We start from the raw sequence: 15278 nt of genomic DNA, 5'->3' as shown, positions 1-15278 counted from the left end.
AACAACACAGGTAGTGGCAAAATGTAAAGCTTGCCTTGATCATATGAGGTGTACATGGGGTTTGCAGCCTGTGGTCCTCTAGATATTGTTGAGCTACAATTCTCTCCATCCCTGGTCACTGGCCATGTTAGCTGGGACTGAGGGGAGTTGGAAGTCCAACAACAACTCAGAGCCATCTGAGCACCATCTGCACTGGGATCTTCCAATAATTGGTCCGCATCAGTTAAACCTGACTTCCACCCATATTTGTAAAAGGAGGAATCAAGCCCCCAATGCACTTGTCTTGTGCCATGTTTTAATGCGGGCCAAGGGAACCGTTTCTGAAGGCTTATCTCCCCATCAGTGATGCTTGCCTAAATAAGGAAATGGAAAAGTTCAATATGTGTAGCATGGAGAGTTAAGAAAGCATTTCAGGAGTCTGGAACCTCCTCTGTTAAGTGGTTCTGGCATTAGTAAAAAGCAGCATGAGGGTCAGAAAGCCAAAGTAAATGTGCACAGTGATGATATCAGCTGTGAGGCAACAGCATGTTACGGCTGGGGTTGTGGTGCAGTCTTGCAAAATCCATTCCATGGGACTGAAGGGCCTTGCCAGCAGCATATGCAAGCCAGGGCTCACGGCTGTTATTGCAGGCCCTTGATGTGAAGGCTCTTGAATCTTTGTTGGCTGGAATGTAACGTCTTGAAATCCCGGGGCTGCCATTTCTGCCAGGAGTTGACCACCAGCATCCCATACTAGCATATGGAAACTAAAATGAATATTCAGCTATTGGGAGGAAAAGGTGTTACTTAGAGGCTTGGCTACGGAATGACTGAAGTCACTTAGTAGTTTTGGATGAGTTTTGCAAAATAAGCTCTGGCTCTTGCAGTTATATTCGGAGTTTTGCACCTGGTTAGAAATCAAGTCAGTTAATTGCTTGGGATAGAATTGTAGAGTTGGAAAGGACCCTGAGGGTCATCTAGTCCAACTCTCTGCAAGGCAGGAATCTTAACTTAATCATACATGACAGGTGGCCATCTAACCTCTGCTTGAAAACCTCCAAGGAAGGAGAGTCCACAACCTCTCAAGGGAGTCTGTTCTCCTGTCAAGCAGTTCTTGCTGTCAGAAAGTTCTTCCTAATGTTTAGTTGGAATCTCCTAGATTAGAATACCAATGAGTATTATACCATGATACCAGGCAAGAAGGATCAATGCATAGTTTGATCCTAAGCATATTTACATAGGAAAAAAAGACGCTGTAATTCAGTGGGTCTTACTCACAGATGTAAGCATAAGACTGTAGCCCTAGCCTTATGGCAATTAAAATGTTTTATAGCCTGGCACAGACAATACTTTTAATGCAGCCCAATTTAGAAGTCTACAGTTCACTTGCCTGTATACATAAAACACTATTGTTGACATACTGGAGGGAATACGACACTAAAATACTATACAGTATTCAAAATACTATATTCCACTTTTCCACAGCCCAGATAATTAAGCACCACTTTTGTGTGATACATTAACTTTATTAGTAAAATGTTCTCAGAAAGACATTATGTTTGGATTACTAGATAAAGAATTAAAGGAAAACAATTTGTACTTTTTATAAGCATGTAAGTGGACCAGCTCCAAGAAGTAAGCACTGAGATTAAATAAAAGCACTTGTGAACTGTGCCATTATGTCCATTTAAGGTACAGAGTGACTGGTACATGCCAGGTATTTATGAGGATTCTTGCTCTTCTAGAAACTTATTTTTATCCACCATTAATTTCTACTTGAAATGAAAGTTTTGTAGCACCACAAAGAAGAGCTAAAAAAGATTTCAAGTATTCTCCCTCTCTTTTCCTAGTCACTCATATATCTGTATCTGTACGCAAGACAAAGGATAGTACAATGTAGCACGTATTCTGCTGTAGTCCTATTTATTTGGATAAAGAGTTTTGAATCATTATAATGCTATGCATTACAGAAATGAACAAGGGATACCTTGGCAAGGCAAGCATTTTCTCTCTCTGGGCTATTTGAGAAACAAGACACAAGGCTGTAGTAGTGGACACTGGATAGCACAGAATGTCCACCTGATTCCTTGTTAGACTCTTGACTAAAATTTCAGCTTTCTCAGTTATTAATGCAAGTATTTCATTATTTTCAGGGTGGGGGTGGGAGGGATTGAAGATGCGATGGCAACATACCTTAAAAAATTAGAAAATAACGTCAAACAAACAATCCTCCAATATATTTGAAAACTTTCTGATTCCTATACTAAGGACCTACCCAAATGTGATGCTAAATGCATATTTGCCTTGAGGAGTGGCTGGCCTAAATGGGATGTTAAATGCATCTTTGCAATTGGGAGTGACTGGTGGGGATGGCAGTCGCCTGCACTTGGCCTTCTGGCTCTGCAGTTTGTTGCTGGAAGAGGGAGGTTGGCCCTGTGTGAACACAGCAGAAGGCGAGCCGGATCAACTTGCCTCAGCACTGACTTTTCCCTAGCCTTGCTTTTTACCCTCCCAGTCAGCCACAGCATCATCAGTGCCAGGAGGCCAGCTGGGTGCTCCTGCTCCTGCGCCCTTGCTTGGCACTGTGGTCTAAACCACTGAGCCACTGGGGCTTGCCAATCAGAAGGTCGGCGGCTCAAACCCCCGCGACGGGGTGAGCTCCCATTGCTCTGTCCCAGCTCCTGCCAACCTAGCAGTTCGAAAACACACCAGTGCAAGTAGATAAATAGGGACCACTGCGACAGGAAGGCAAACGGTGTTTCTGTGCGCTCTGGTTTCCGTCACGGTGTCCCGTTGCGCCAGAAGCAGTTTAGTCATGCTGACCACCTGACCCAGAAAGCTGTCTGTGGACAAACACTGTCTCCCTTAGACTGAAAGCGAGATGAGTGCCGCAACCCCATAGTCGCCTTTGACTGGACTTAACCATCCAGGGGTCCTTTACCTTTACCTTACTGTATTTAATGTATACATTTCAAAAAAAAAATCAAATAAGAGTCATGGTACTCGGGGAAGAATAATTAGTGGAATAGCAAGGGGTGGAGCACCCTTCCCCATTTACTGTGATCTGGATGAAAATCCCCCCTCTGAAGCTGCTATTTGCATTGGGAGGGAACACTTCAGGGGAAAATTTCTTCCCAGTGCAGAGGACAGGTTTTTCTTGGGACTACGAGGAGGAAGGAAATATTTCCATTTCATTGGTCCTTAACTTGGCAAGCCCTGCTTGAATTCAGTTTCTCTTAAACCATGCTTCTGATATTTTTCTTTATCTTCTTCAGCAATATGAAAACTGGAGACCAAACCAGCCAGACAGTTTCTTTTCTTCTGGAGAAGACTGTGTTGTTATAATTTGGCACGAGAATGGCCAGTGGAACGATGTACCATGCAACTATCATCTCACCTACACTTGCAAGAAAGGAACAGGTAAAGGTTTTCAGACCAGGGTCACAAATTGCCACTTGAAAGACACAAGAAGTGCAGGCTTGTGAACTTATGTGTGCAAGTCATAATGTCTGAAGACAAGCATAGTTCATTGCAGGCCGAGCTATGTTAGTGCTGCAGAAATCAGTGCTGGCTGTGTTATTGAAACTGGCTGCATGTCATTGCTAAAAATGTGCTGAAACAAATGAATGCACTCTTAGAAGAATTCTTCATTCCAGCTTTAGCTTTCTTGTAATTTCATGTTTCAGCTGTGTAAGAGAAAAATGCAATGACATATGACTGCCATACTAACTCCACTTATTTTAATTCAGCACTGAAGTCAATAGGCTTTATTTCTGAGTAGATGTGGTTAGGGTTGTGTTGTTCCACTTGTGAGATCCTTCAGTGAGCAGAGTTCCTCCTCATGGGGGTTTGGTCCCAAGGGTCCCTTATATGAGCAAAAATGCCTATATGCAAAGTACCCCCTTGGAACTGCCCCGCATGAGCAACCCTAGTTTTCTGGAGCTGGCGCGCCTTGCCCAAATCAGACAAAGAACTTAAAAGCTCTTTCGTGCTGGGTAACCCAGGTAGACCTGGCATGAAAAGAACTTTTAACCTCTGTGCCTTGATTGTGGGGCAAGGCCATCTCAGCATGCTGGTTCTCGGATGCTCTCATGACATCTCAAGTGGCAGTCCACATTCCTGTGAAATTTCGCACAAGCCTTCCTAGCCTTCCTCCAATGTTATAAACTTCTAGTGACTATTTAGGAAAGGTTGAAAATTCTTGTAATCAAATTAAGTTATACTTCCAATTGACTAATTTGGTTTTTTAAAAATGAAGGCTAAGGGTCCCCTTTAAATCAAACACTCTAAAAATGCCTGAGAACCCAGTCTGAATAGTGGGCTTTTTGGAGAGAGAAGGGAGCTTTGCTCGAGGTTATAGTGTGGAAGAAAACTGACAATAAGTCTGAATTTGTACTTTTAGTTGCCTGTGGCCAGCCACCAGTTGTAGAAAACGCAAAGACTTTTGGGAAGATGAAGCCTCGTTATGAAATTAACTCCTTGATCAGATACCACTGCAAAGATGGTTTTATCCAGCGCCATGTTCCAATCATCCGGTGCCAAGGGAATGGACGATGGGATTTGCCTAAAATTACCTGCATGAATCGTGAGTTGCCTTTGCAAAGGGATTTGTGATTGCCAAGGTTCAGGCTAGACCCTCACCAGTCTTTCAGATGTCTTTGCATGGAGGAGGAGGGACCATTCCCTGCCCCAACACACCTCTCCACTCTGCCCTGTAGATAGTGTTATTTAATGCAGGTGTTCCATACAGGTGTTTCATACAACCATTCTGATGCTCATTTTATTCCATCATCTTGTTTTTATGATGTTGGAGAATTGTGCAAATTGGACATCTGCGCAATTGGATTTCCAAACAGAGAGCCTGAATTGCATGTGACTCTAGGATGGTTCACAGGTTGCCCTGAATACAGTACAAGCCGTCTTTACACTTGTACAAATATTTGTGTGAAAGAGTGTACACTTGTTCATATGAACAGCTCTGCTGTTGTGTAGGCAGGTACACAGACTGTTCACTTGCTGAACAACACACATGCATTGCCGTATGAGTGTGTAGCTCAACTATTTGTGCTCCCAGTTTCACAGACTGCACCCTCGCTGAATGTAATGTGTGAACACTCCATGCCCTCTCCTCCACCACACAAAGACTCTATACGCTGGTCAGGAAATGTGTGAACCTGAGTTGTGCGTCTAACACAGTGCATCTCTTCATCATGCTTCTAGTTTTGCTGGCATGCTTACAACATTTCCCTTCTTTTCTTTCTCTTTTGTTTCCAGCATCCTCATTCCAAAGGACTCACTCTAAGAAATATTATTATAAACATTCTTCACCAGGAAAGGGAAACTCATTAAATTCATCAAAACATTTTCATCGTTGGATCAGGACATGGCAGGATTCAAGGCGCTGAACGCACTCTGGCAAAAGCGGGAGGTTCTCCATGCCAGCCAAAGTCCTAACTTAACTGTGCCTTTTTAAAAATCAATTATAGGAGTATTACCAAGCATTTTTATTTTATTTTTTTGAAAACTTAAGGACCTCAGAACTCTCAGCACACATCTGCGATTGCTACAAATGCAAAATCGAAAAGGGAGACATTGCCAGCCATCTATAGCATGTTAATGTTCATATGTCATTGATGAGGGAACATTAGAGTCCCTGTCCCAGCGTCCTATAACAATTAAAACTCTTCCATTTTAGCACCAATGATAATGTAAATAAGATGATTTAATGGTGTTTTAATGTGTGTTACCTTAAAAGAACAGCAACCCTGTATATACAATGAAATGTCACACTAAGTTCAAGTTTATTTATGGCTATTTGGCCTCAGAGGTCTTTAATTGTTTTTGTTTTGTTTGTTTGTCTTGAGGTACTTCATCAGGCTGAAAATAATTTTAAATTGCAGTCTGCTCTCTCTTTTCTTTTTGTATCCATGAGAGATAACGGCTGTTGCAATGGCTGAAGATGAGCAAAGTAACAGAGGAGCACTGCTCTTTTCCAGCAGAAGTCCATAAAGAACTGTATCATGAAACCTTACACATAAGGAGCACAGCAAGCAGAAACAACCCTGAACAATGGACTGCAATGTGGAACTTGACTTCCGTCCTTTTCAGCATTGGCACTGATTGAAAAGGGACTTGCCTGGAGGACTTTTTTTTTAACGACAAGGAGGGCCTGTAGGAATAACAATAATAATAACAATAATAATAAGTGCTAATACAATAAATCTCAACCAGGGCCACTTTTTTCCCTTTCTTTTTTTACGATGACTTTTACAACACTAACCGTGGGTCTAGATTACAGCTCTCTGCATTTTACGATGGAGATACGATAGACCTACAACTTTTGTTGTACAAAAAACCCCGAACAAACGAAAAAGTAAATAATTTTGTATATATAAATATATATAACCATTTTTAATCCTTTTATAAAGTCATGAATGTTTGTGTATGAATGCTGCAGCTGTGAAGCGTACCTAAATAAATGAAGTAAGCCATACTGATATAATTTATTGGATGTTCTTTTTACCTTGAAATAGCTTGGTAGCTTGTTTTCAGCCTCTAAGCTCATCCTGATGGGGAGAACTAGAGTTGGCTTCAAATGTTTTTTGACTTGACTTGAGAGAATATGTCTATATCTATATAATAAATGGGATCATGAGTGAGAGCTGTGTGACTTGTAAGCAATCAATACCTTGACTTGTGAATAATCTGTGTGTTCCTAGAACTATTGTAGATTTTTCTGCCTAGCAGGCCTAGTTTAAGGAGGGTACATGTCTCCTTAGGTCTTCTCGATTTATCTTCCATGGCGAGGTGGGGTACACTAATTGCAGAAAGTGGTACTTTCAAGGACCAGGCTGGGTTGGTACTTTCAAGGGCTAGATGTATCTTCTCTCCAGATCCATGCCATGCATGTGCTGTGTAGCAAGAGTGTGTCTTCTTCCCTCTCCACACCTCTGGTATGCTTTCCTTGCCTCCAGAGCTGCCACTGCCCACACAAGGGTGTGACATTCTAATCTGGCCTTGTGCATCAAATCTAACATAGGACAATTTCTGGGATAGCGACCACACAAAAATGGGTCTGCTCTGCATGGATGCCTGGTGATATCAGAGATGCAGTCTAGGCATTCCAGGAGTGTGCAGAGGGACGTAATGTACGCTCTCTGCGTCAGGCACAAATGGTGGATCTTTGAACAAGTATGGTCCTATCTGGCCCAAAAGAATCCCCCCCCCAGTTGCAATATTCTGCTTTTAGCTTTGTTGAGGAGAGAAGAAAAGATCTGAAACGTTCTGTTCTTTGAATTCCAAAAACGTATGAAGAAGAAAAATATTCTAGTTTTAGCAGTACATGTGAAGTTTGTAAGTAGAAGGTAACATAAATCAGTAAGGGCTAGCTGGTAGACTGACCTCTTCATTATCCAGTTCTGTTGTGTACGTTTAGCATGTGATGTAGCTATAGTTGTGAACAGAGCTCATGTGTACTCTCACAAGTCAAGAAACTGGCCCTGGATTGGTGCAGCAATGTCTCCTCACGCATAAATGTTGTGCGGATAGAATTTCATTTAGCTGCAGCCTCAAGCGGTGTGGATTATTTAGGGCTTCCTCTCAAGTCCCAGGTTATGGTCTGAAGGCACATTTTGCTGACACTAAGCAACTCTGGACCTCCTCAGTGCCTGGATGGGACGACTTCCTGGCACCTTTGGTGCCATGATGGAAGAGAGGCAGGATAAAATGTAAGAAAGCAAATAGTAACTCTGATTTTGGCATGTTCCCCTAGGTAGTTTACAGTTTCCCACTGCCTGAAACCTCTTTCAGCTGAATTAATGCACCCTGGGAACTTGTGGTGACCATAGACTGATTAAATAATGTGTGAATCTATGGTAGATTAACACAGTTTCTTTCCTCTGTGCAACAATCTGCAAACAAAACATGGAGGAATCTAAAAGAAACTGGGCCATATACTAAACGAGCTTCAAAACAATGGTGCACAATATCTGGCTGGCCAAAAAACCAGAGTTGGAGAGGAGTGGTGAGATCCCATTTCAGGTGCCCTGTTGTGTGATGATCAGAAGCAAAACTGGACCATGCTGTGGGAAATAGGTGTTAAGACAGAGGTAGTTGGCGGGGAAGCTTGCTCACCAAAGGTCTACAATGAGCATAAACAATATATAGCTTCATTTTGTTGCACATTCAGTAGCTTCACTCTTACAAAGTCCCAAGGGTTCCCAGACTGGGACCAGTTTTGTGAAATGTAAGATCACCTTGAGAAGAATCATGGCCTCTCATGAAAAGCTACCACTGTTTTGAACTGTACATTTCTTTCCTTTTCTATATCCATAATACTTTTTTCACTATTTATATTCTATTTTGTATGGTGTGTAATGTGAATGTTTTGGGGAGTTTTGTGAAAGAACTTTAGAAACCTTGTTAATTTTTTTATATATATCGGCTTCTGGCTCACCAAAGAAATCTTGTTTTGCTCTACTGTGATACGTTCTGTTTATTGCATGTCTTCGAATTTAAGTCTATGTAATGTCAAGTTCTACTGATGAGTCAAGTCAAATAACCAAGAACAACAAATACTGAGTGATGCAAACACTTTCATAACTTTTTTCTACATTTCTAATAATAACTTTTTAGCAGATTAACCAGAGTCAATTTTTTGATTGACTTTTAATGGGAAATTGATTTGACCATAGTCAATTAGATGCAGGTAATTTATGAAATTGTTTTATAATATACCATATATATATATAAATATAAAAATAAATCTTGTGTAAACTGAGATTATTCTCAATAAACAGTATATATATGTCCTTTTGTACAAAAAATACACTAGTTTAGGTTTTATCACTGCTTTTCGCAATTTGTACTGTTCGCAATTTGACATTTTGATCTTGTTGGTACCAGCACAAGGTTCACTGCTGTTATTACTGCTGTTATTCCTGGGACTCGCTGACAAATTAAGGTAAGTGGAGGAGAGGGAACTGCAGAATTGCTGAACCTCAGCTCAGCCAAATAATAATACAAAGACTCTTCAAAGGATTTGAAAGTGGGGATATACTTTGCAAAGTAGAGGTGCTCTATCATTACAAAATAAATAAAATAAAATCATTTGGCATTATGCTAAGTAAGTGCATGCATTTCTGAGTCATGCCTGCCCTCCTTCTTAGTTGAATTCTTTGTGAAGTTTGGTCTTTGAAACAGTTCTCCAGTCTTAGTGAACATATGTGCAGTTTGGCTACATTTTGTCCCTTACACCACCATGATGGCTAACCTTTGGCCCCCCAGATTGGAGCTAGACTACAACTCCAATCTTTCCCGACTATTGGCCCTGCTGGCTGGTGCTGATGGGTGTTGGGAGTAAAATGGTACAATAAGCCACAGGTTAACCGCCTCTGCTTTACATATTCTCAAAGTCAATGGTCTCAGTCCACTGAATCAAGGTTTGCTGGATCAAGAACAAGCTTTTAAGTCCTTGCACTCTTGCTTGCCCCTCCCCTTGTCTCTGGTAGACTCGTGGTAGACTTGTAATCTGGGGAACCGGGTTCCCGTCTCTGCTCCTCCACATGCAGCTGCTGGGTGACCTTGGGCTAGTCACACTTCTTTGAAGTCTCTCATCCTCACTCACCTCACAGAGGGTTTGTTGTGGGGGAGGAAGGGAAAGGAGAATGTTAGCCGCTTTGAGACTCCTTCGGGTAGTGATAAAGTGGGATATCAAATCCGAACTCCTCCTCCTCCTCCTCCTCCTCCTCCTCCTCCTCCTCCTCCTCCTCCTCCTCCTCCTCCTCTTTTACATCTTGTTTCAAAGAAGGTACTAGGAATGCATGAACATTTCTGCGCTAAATTCTTTGTGCACAATCCGAGCAAACGCATCCAAAAGACCAGTGGTTTCTGCATTCTCCAAGTGATCGTGCACCAGACGTCCACCAGCCCTCAGAGTGCCTGCCTTCACCATTGCCTGATCCCCCTTTCCATTCAGTGGCCCATTACATTTACCTGGGCTTGGAAAAGGAGGGCACTCCGAATGTGGTGGCAGACATGCCATCTTATCAGGCTATTTTCCCCACCAAGAAGAGGTATTAAGTTTCAGAATCCCTGTCAGATATCTGATGCCCTGTGTGCTCCTTATCCCTAAAGTTTGGCCAGCCATGCCCAGCCTGTGGATTGCAGCCCACTGAGCAAGTGGGTTGTGGACTTGGTAAGTAAACCCCAAATAATTACTGCATTTAATCCCTAACTCATATGATGAATACCCCTTACAGATTTTTGTTTGGCTGGCCTATTATAATGATATGTTGACATTTGTAACTGAACATCAGCAAAGCCCAAGGCTTACATTTTAACACATGGGGGCTGCTTGCTGGTGGCAGAGCTGTTGACAGTTTGCCACAGGCTGCTCATGCAGGGTGTGCATACCTAAGTGCCTGTGATGTGCAGGTGCTTGTTACCAGATCTGCTGCAGGGAACAGCTTGTGGTTGAGCCAAGGGTGATCTGAAGTTTGCTTATTAAATAATAAAGCATTAGCCAATGTAACAATAATGATTTGAGAGTATGTCTAACAACCATCACACCCTGCACTGACCAACTCATCAGCAAAATGCAAGCTCAGCCATCCCACTGATGCTTGCCAAAATGGACTCTATTGTCAATAGGATTAAAAAGCTTACTAGTTCATTATATCTAATGCTGCTTGAGTAGCTTTTTAGAATATAATTTGTACAGCTTATGGAGCAATATCCTGCAATTAGATGCTTGGTGTTTCTACGTTCCTATAAACAAAAACTGAATAACTTTGTAAGTACTATAAATATTTCAACAAATTCAACATTAATAGAAGCATTAAGTAAATTTTTGTTGAGGTGGTTATGAATTTGGCAAACTTGCAGTTAAAATGCATGCAGCCAATGGCTGCCAAAGACCAAAGCTCCAAAAGTCATGTGACAATAAAAATTGTGGACTTGTGGGTTGCCATCCCAAAGGAGTTGGGAACCACTGCTCTATTTCACTTCTGTGCTCTCTTTTTCTTTGTTTCTATGCTGTCACTTTTGGGTTGCTCTTCCCTTAATCTGCATTTCCCTCTTGTTCCACTGGCTTGTTCCTCCTGTTGCTTTACTAACTCTCTTACTTAGTTCCATTAACATTGCTACACATTGCCAAAGGCTCTATTCCATCTTCTGTTTTTTCTGTTCATTTACCTTGCAATAGTTCATTGCCCACTGATTTAACATCCAACTGGGTCTTTTGTTTGTTTAATTCTAAGATAACCTTGAAAAATATAAGCACTGCTCACATGTTCCCTGAATACTTGTACAGAGCAGAACAGGACTGAACCAGCTCCTGGACCTATGAGTGCTTGGTGCCGTGTCTAAAAGAGCCTAAAGCCGTTCAAACTGTATGAGTGATAGGCTCTGTTTATGTGATTGAGGACCCTTGAATGGGCAGGGCCCACAATCAAATGAACAGGTATGTTTGGGTGTGAGTTCATATACATACAGGATCCATCAGACATGCCAAACAAGTATACAAGGCAGGAAGAAGATTGTGAGTAGGCACATCCCATGCAACACAAGCCCAGAGAACGTCTGAACAACAGGGCTATAGTTGTCCTACAATATGCTTTCAAAATATACTTCAGCAGCTGCAGGGTACGAAGTTGCATGGATCTGCTTTAGGCAGAAGACGCAACCCAACTCAGAAATGATTAGAACAAACCTGGCAAGATCAGAGTCTTCATGCTGTGGCAGTGTATTGGAAATAAAAGCTGACTTGTGAGAACCTGTGTTGATATCTGCAGCACGCTCTCAGCTTCCCAAAACACACATTTACAGAACTGAGTGGTCCAAACTCTCTCCGTTAATGGATACCTACATTTGCTTCCCTACATTTTAAGTTATGGGCACAATCCAACACCACCTCTTTGTTTATAGGAAAGGTTTTTATACACATAAATACAGAACATGAAATGAATAAATAAATGCCAAGAACACCAGGATTTGCTGAACAGCCCCTGGGTTCTCAGCATGCCTTAGCTTTTAAAGGAAGTGGACAAATGCATAAGCCTTTCCTGTGCTATGTTTTTATATATGCAAGAAGAACATTCCTTCAGTATTTTAAAAACGCAAGCGTGAGATGTCTGAAAGACTTAGGAAACTGCTATTTTCCTGTAGCATATACTGAACACCACTCCTTCCAACTCTACCTTGCTTCTCGCTTTCCTTCTCTCTCCCATACACCCACCCACAAAACATGCACATCTCTCTACAGAGAAACAGAAAGGTAACAGCTCACAGGACCATAGGGAGTCAGGTCGTTGGTCCATTTTGCTCAGCTTTGTGCACACTGAGCGGCAGAGGCTTTCCAGGGTTTTCTGCAGGGAGTCTTTTCCAGCCCAGCCAGGAGATGCCAGGGATCGGAACCTGTAAACAGTAAACCACCTTGTGACCCTCAGGTGAAGGGCAGCATATAAATGTAATAAATAAACTTGGGACAGCGGCAGAGCATATGCCTGCGCTGCCCAGGGATGGCTTGCTTCCGAGGGGGGAGTGGCGCGGAGGGTGCCGTCCCAGCTGCTTGGGTGCCCAGAGCGGCGGGCGCGTCCTGCAGCCGGGGGTGGAGTGAGCTGTCCATGGTGGACATTCGGGGCGCTGCCCGCCCACGACTCCCAAGCCTCCCCCAAGCTGTCAAAATGAAGGGGGGAGGGGGGAATGCCACCGGCAAAATGGCACAGTGGCACAGCTCCCTCCCTTACCCCGACAGCTCGGGGTAGGCTTGGGAGTTGCAGGTGGGCGGTGTGCCGAATGTCACCCCCCTCAGTGAGGGCACCCAGGGCGGACTGCCCCCACCCCCACCCCTTCGTACGCCTATGACTTGGAACCTTTTGCATGTAAAGCATATACTGTACCACTGAGCTGGGCCCACTCACCCAAAGCACTAAAATACAGCCTCCCCAAAGTTTTGCAGCATCCTTCAAGTCACAGGTTCAATCTCCATTCAGAGGAGTTGAGATAGCAGGGGGGGGGGTCTGACTCAGCAAAATATAGCTTCATAGGTGAAAATAATAGTCCTAGAATTCAGACAGGTTTTTTTTACTCAGGATGAAAAGATTAAATAAATAGCCTGAAGCATACCTGATGAAATGTGGAGGTCAACTGCACATTATATGCAAATGCACATAAGCTTCAACTCTTCGTATTTCTTCTTCTTCCTGAAAAGCAGTCTTGAGGGGCTGCAATGTTGCACAGTGGAAGAGCAATGTGGGGAGTCTGCTTAATCCGTCCCCCACCAGCCATATTGTGAATTAAAACTGCGTGCCCACCTCAGCTCCCTGTGCACTTCCAGATGTATGACTACTCTCATAAAATGCATCTTCCACACTGCAATTTAGAAAAAGTAGCTTGGGGCAGGCGTGATTGTGAACTGAAAAACAACCAGCACAGGAAGCTAGGAACATAGGAAGCTGCCTTCTACTGAATAAGACCATTGAGCAATCTAGCTCAAAGTAGCCTCTCTCCAGGGTTTCAAACATAGCCCTTCCTGGAGATGCTATGGATGGAATCTGGGACCTTCTACATGCAAAGCATGTGTCCTGGCATTGTGCTAGAGTCCTCTCCTTTCAAGGGTTCATCACTTTCCCCACTCCTGCAGCCAAAAGCACAGCTTTTAATTTCCAAGACTGCTTTTAATTAAAGGGGGGGGGAGAGAGAGAAACAAGGTTTAGTACAGACATTTGTGTGTGTATTTTTGCCCCTTAAGCTCAAATCCCACCAAAGTCTGTATAATATAAACTAATATAGTTTAACTTAATTAGACTGTGACATTGCTTTTCACTAACAGCATAAGGCATGGGAAAAACTCTATCAATTCTAAATACACATTTTATTATTTTATTTTACAAAAAGTTAATTGTGTTGCAATGAAGGAAAAAAGCCAAAATTAATAAGGAAGCTTTTAAAAAATAATAATAACAATAACTTGATGGCTCTGGATAGCTTTTTGATTCACGGCGCCAGAGACTCTTCCAAATGCAGTCCCTCTGCGTCCAAGAAAAGGAGTGGAAGCCAAGAAACAGTGCAGAACCATCTGGAGGTTATTAGGGTTTAAATCCTTGTGTTGTAGGAGCGATGCCTCAGACAAAGCAAATTTGCGCCAGCAGCTGAACAATAGCTATCTGGAAACAGTGCCAAGAGGACCACCCCAACCTGTCACAGGGCCTTGAAACAGCCTTTTTTCTGTAGGCTGAAAGCACAGGCATCGTGGGACCACTAGAAAAAGGTTGCTGTCACTTCCATATCCTAGCATGAAACTACTACTTCTGTCCTGGCTATTGGTACTAAGACTCTTGTCCCTGTTCCCCACCCCCACCCCCCACCCCCAGATTGGTGTTGCATTGTGGGTGGATTCTGCAATATGTTCTTGACATAATACTAATGCATTTGGGTGGATTTATTCTGCTTTCTTCTTTATTTATTTATTAAATTTCTATACCACTCTTCATCTGAAGATCAATATAAAAACACCAAAAAGCAGAGGCAGACTTTGGCAATATCGAAATCCCCCTCCCCTGAATATTTCTTATTTTAACAATAATTCCTTTTGGTTGTTGTTGTTTAGTCGTGTCCGACTCTTCGTGACCCCATGGACCAGAGCACACCAGGCACTCCTGTCTTCCACTGCCTCCTGCAGTTTGGTCAGACTCATGTTGGTGGCTTCGAGAACACTGTCCAACCATCTCGTCCTCTGTCGTCCCCTTCTCCTTGTGCCCTCCATCTTTCCCAACATCAGGGTCTTTTCCAGGGAGTCTTCTCTTCTAATGAGGTGGCCAAAGTATTGGAGCCTCAGCTTCAGGATCTGTCCTTCCAGTGAGCACTCAGAGCTGATTTCCTTCAGAATGGATAGGTTTGATCTTCTTGCAGTCCATGGGACTCTCAAGAGTCTCCTCCAGCACCATAATTCAAAAGTGTCAATTCTTCGGTGATCAGCCTTCTTTATGGTCCAGCTCTCACTTCCATGCATCACTACTGGGAAAACCATAGCTTTAACTGCCTTGTCGTGGAGAATGGGCTTGGATAACTCAGAGAAGCTATGAGCTATGCCATGCAGGGCCACCCAAGATGGACAGGTCATAGTGGAGAGTTTTGACTAAACGTGATCCACCTGGAGCAGGAACTGGCAAGCCACTCCAGTATCCCTGGCAAGAAAACTCCATTCCTTTTGGGACAGTTGCTTATTAACAGGTATTCTCAGTAGGTACCGATATAAAAATAGTCTTCCTCTCCTCCTCCTCCTCCTCCTCCTCCTCCTC

At 42.9% G+C, this 15278-nt stretch overlaps 1 protein-coding gene across 4 annotated transcripts in view; it reads left to right on the top strand.

Annotated features, from left to right (window-relative positions):
• VCAN (versican) overlaps nucleotides 1-8681 on the top strand; it is a 230002-nt gene extending 221321 nt beyond the window's left edge. For all 4 annotated transcript variants that reach the window (XM_060280214.1, XM_035100044.2, XM_035100043.2 and 1 more), the window contains 3 exons: nucleotides 3255-3399; nucleotides 4382-4564; nucleotides 5254-8681. In XM_060280214.1, coding sequence (XP_060136197.1) covers nucleotides 3255-3399; nucleotides 4382-4564; nucleotides 5254-5384 — 459 coding nt within the window. In that variant the 3' untranslated portion in view covers nucleotides 5385-8681. The remainder of the gene's footprint in view (nucleotides 1-3254; nucleotides 3400-4381; nucleotides 4565-5253) is intronic.
• The last annotated feature ends 6597 nt before the right edge of the window (nucleotides 8682-15278 follow it).

This window comes from Zootoca vivipara, chromosome 11 (genome assembly GCF_963506605.1).
Source record: "Zootoca vivipara chromosome 11, rZooViv1.1, whole genome shotgun sequence".
Taxonomy (NCBI): Eukaryota; Metazoa; Chordata; class Lepidosauria; order Squamata; family Lacertidae; genus Zootoca; species Zootoca vivipara.
This window is presented reverse-complemented; position numbering and strand designations above follow the sequence as displayed.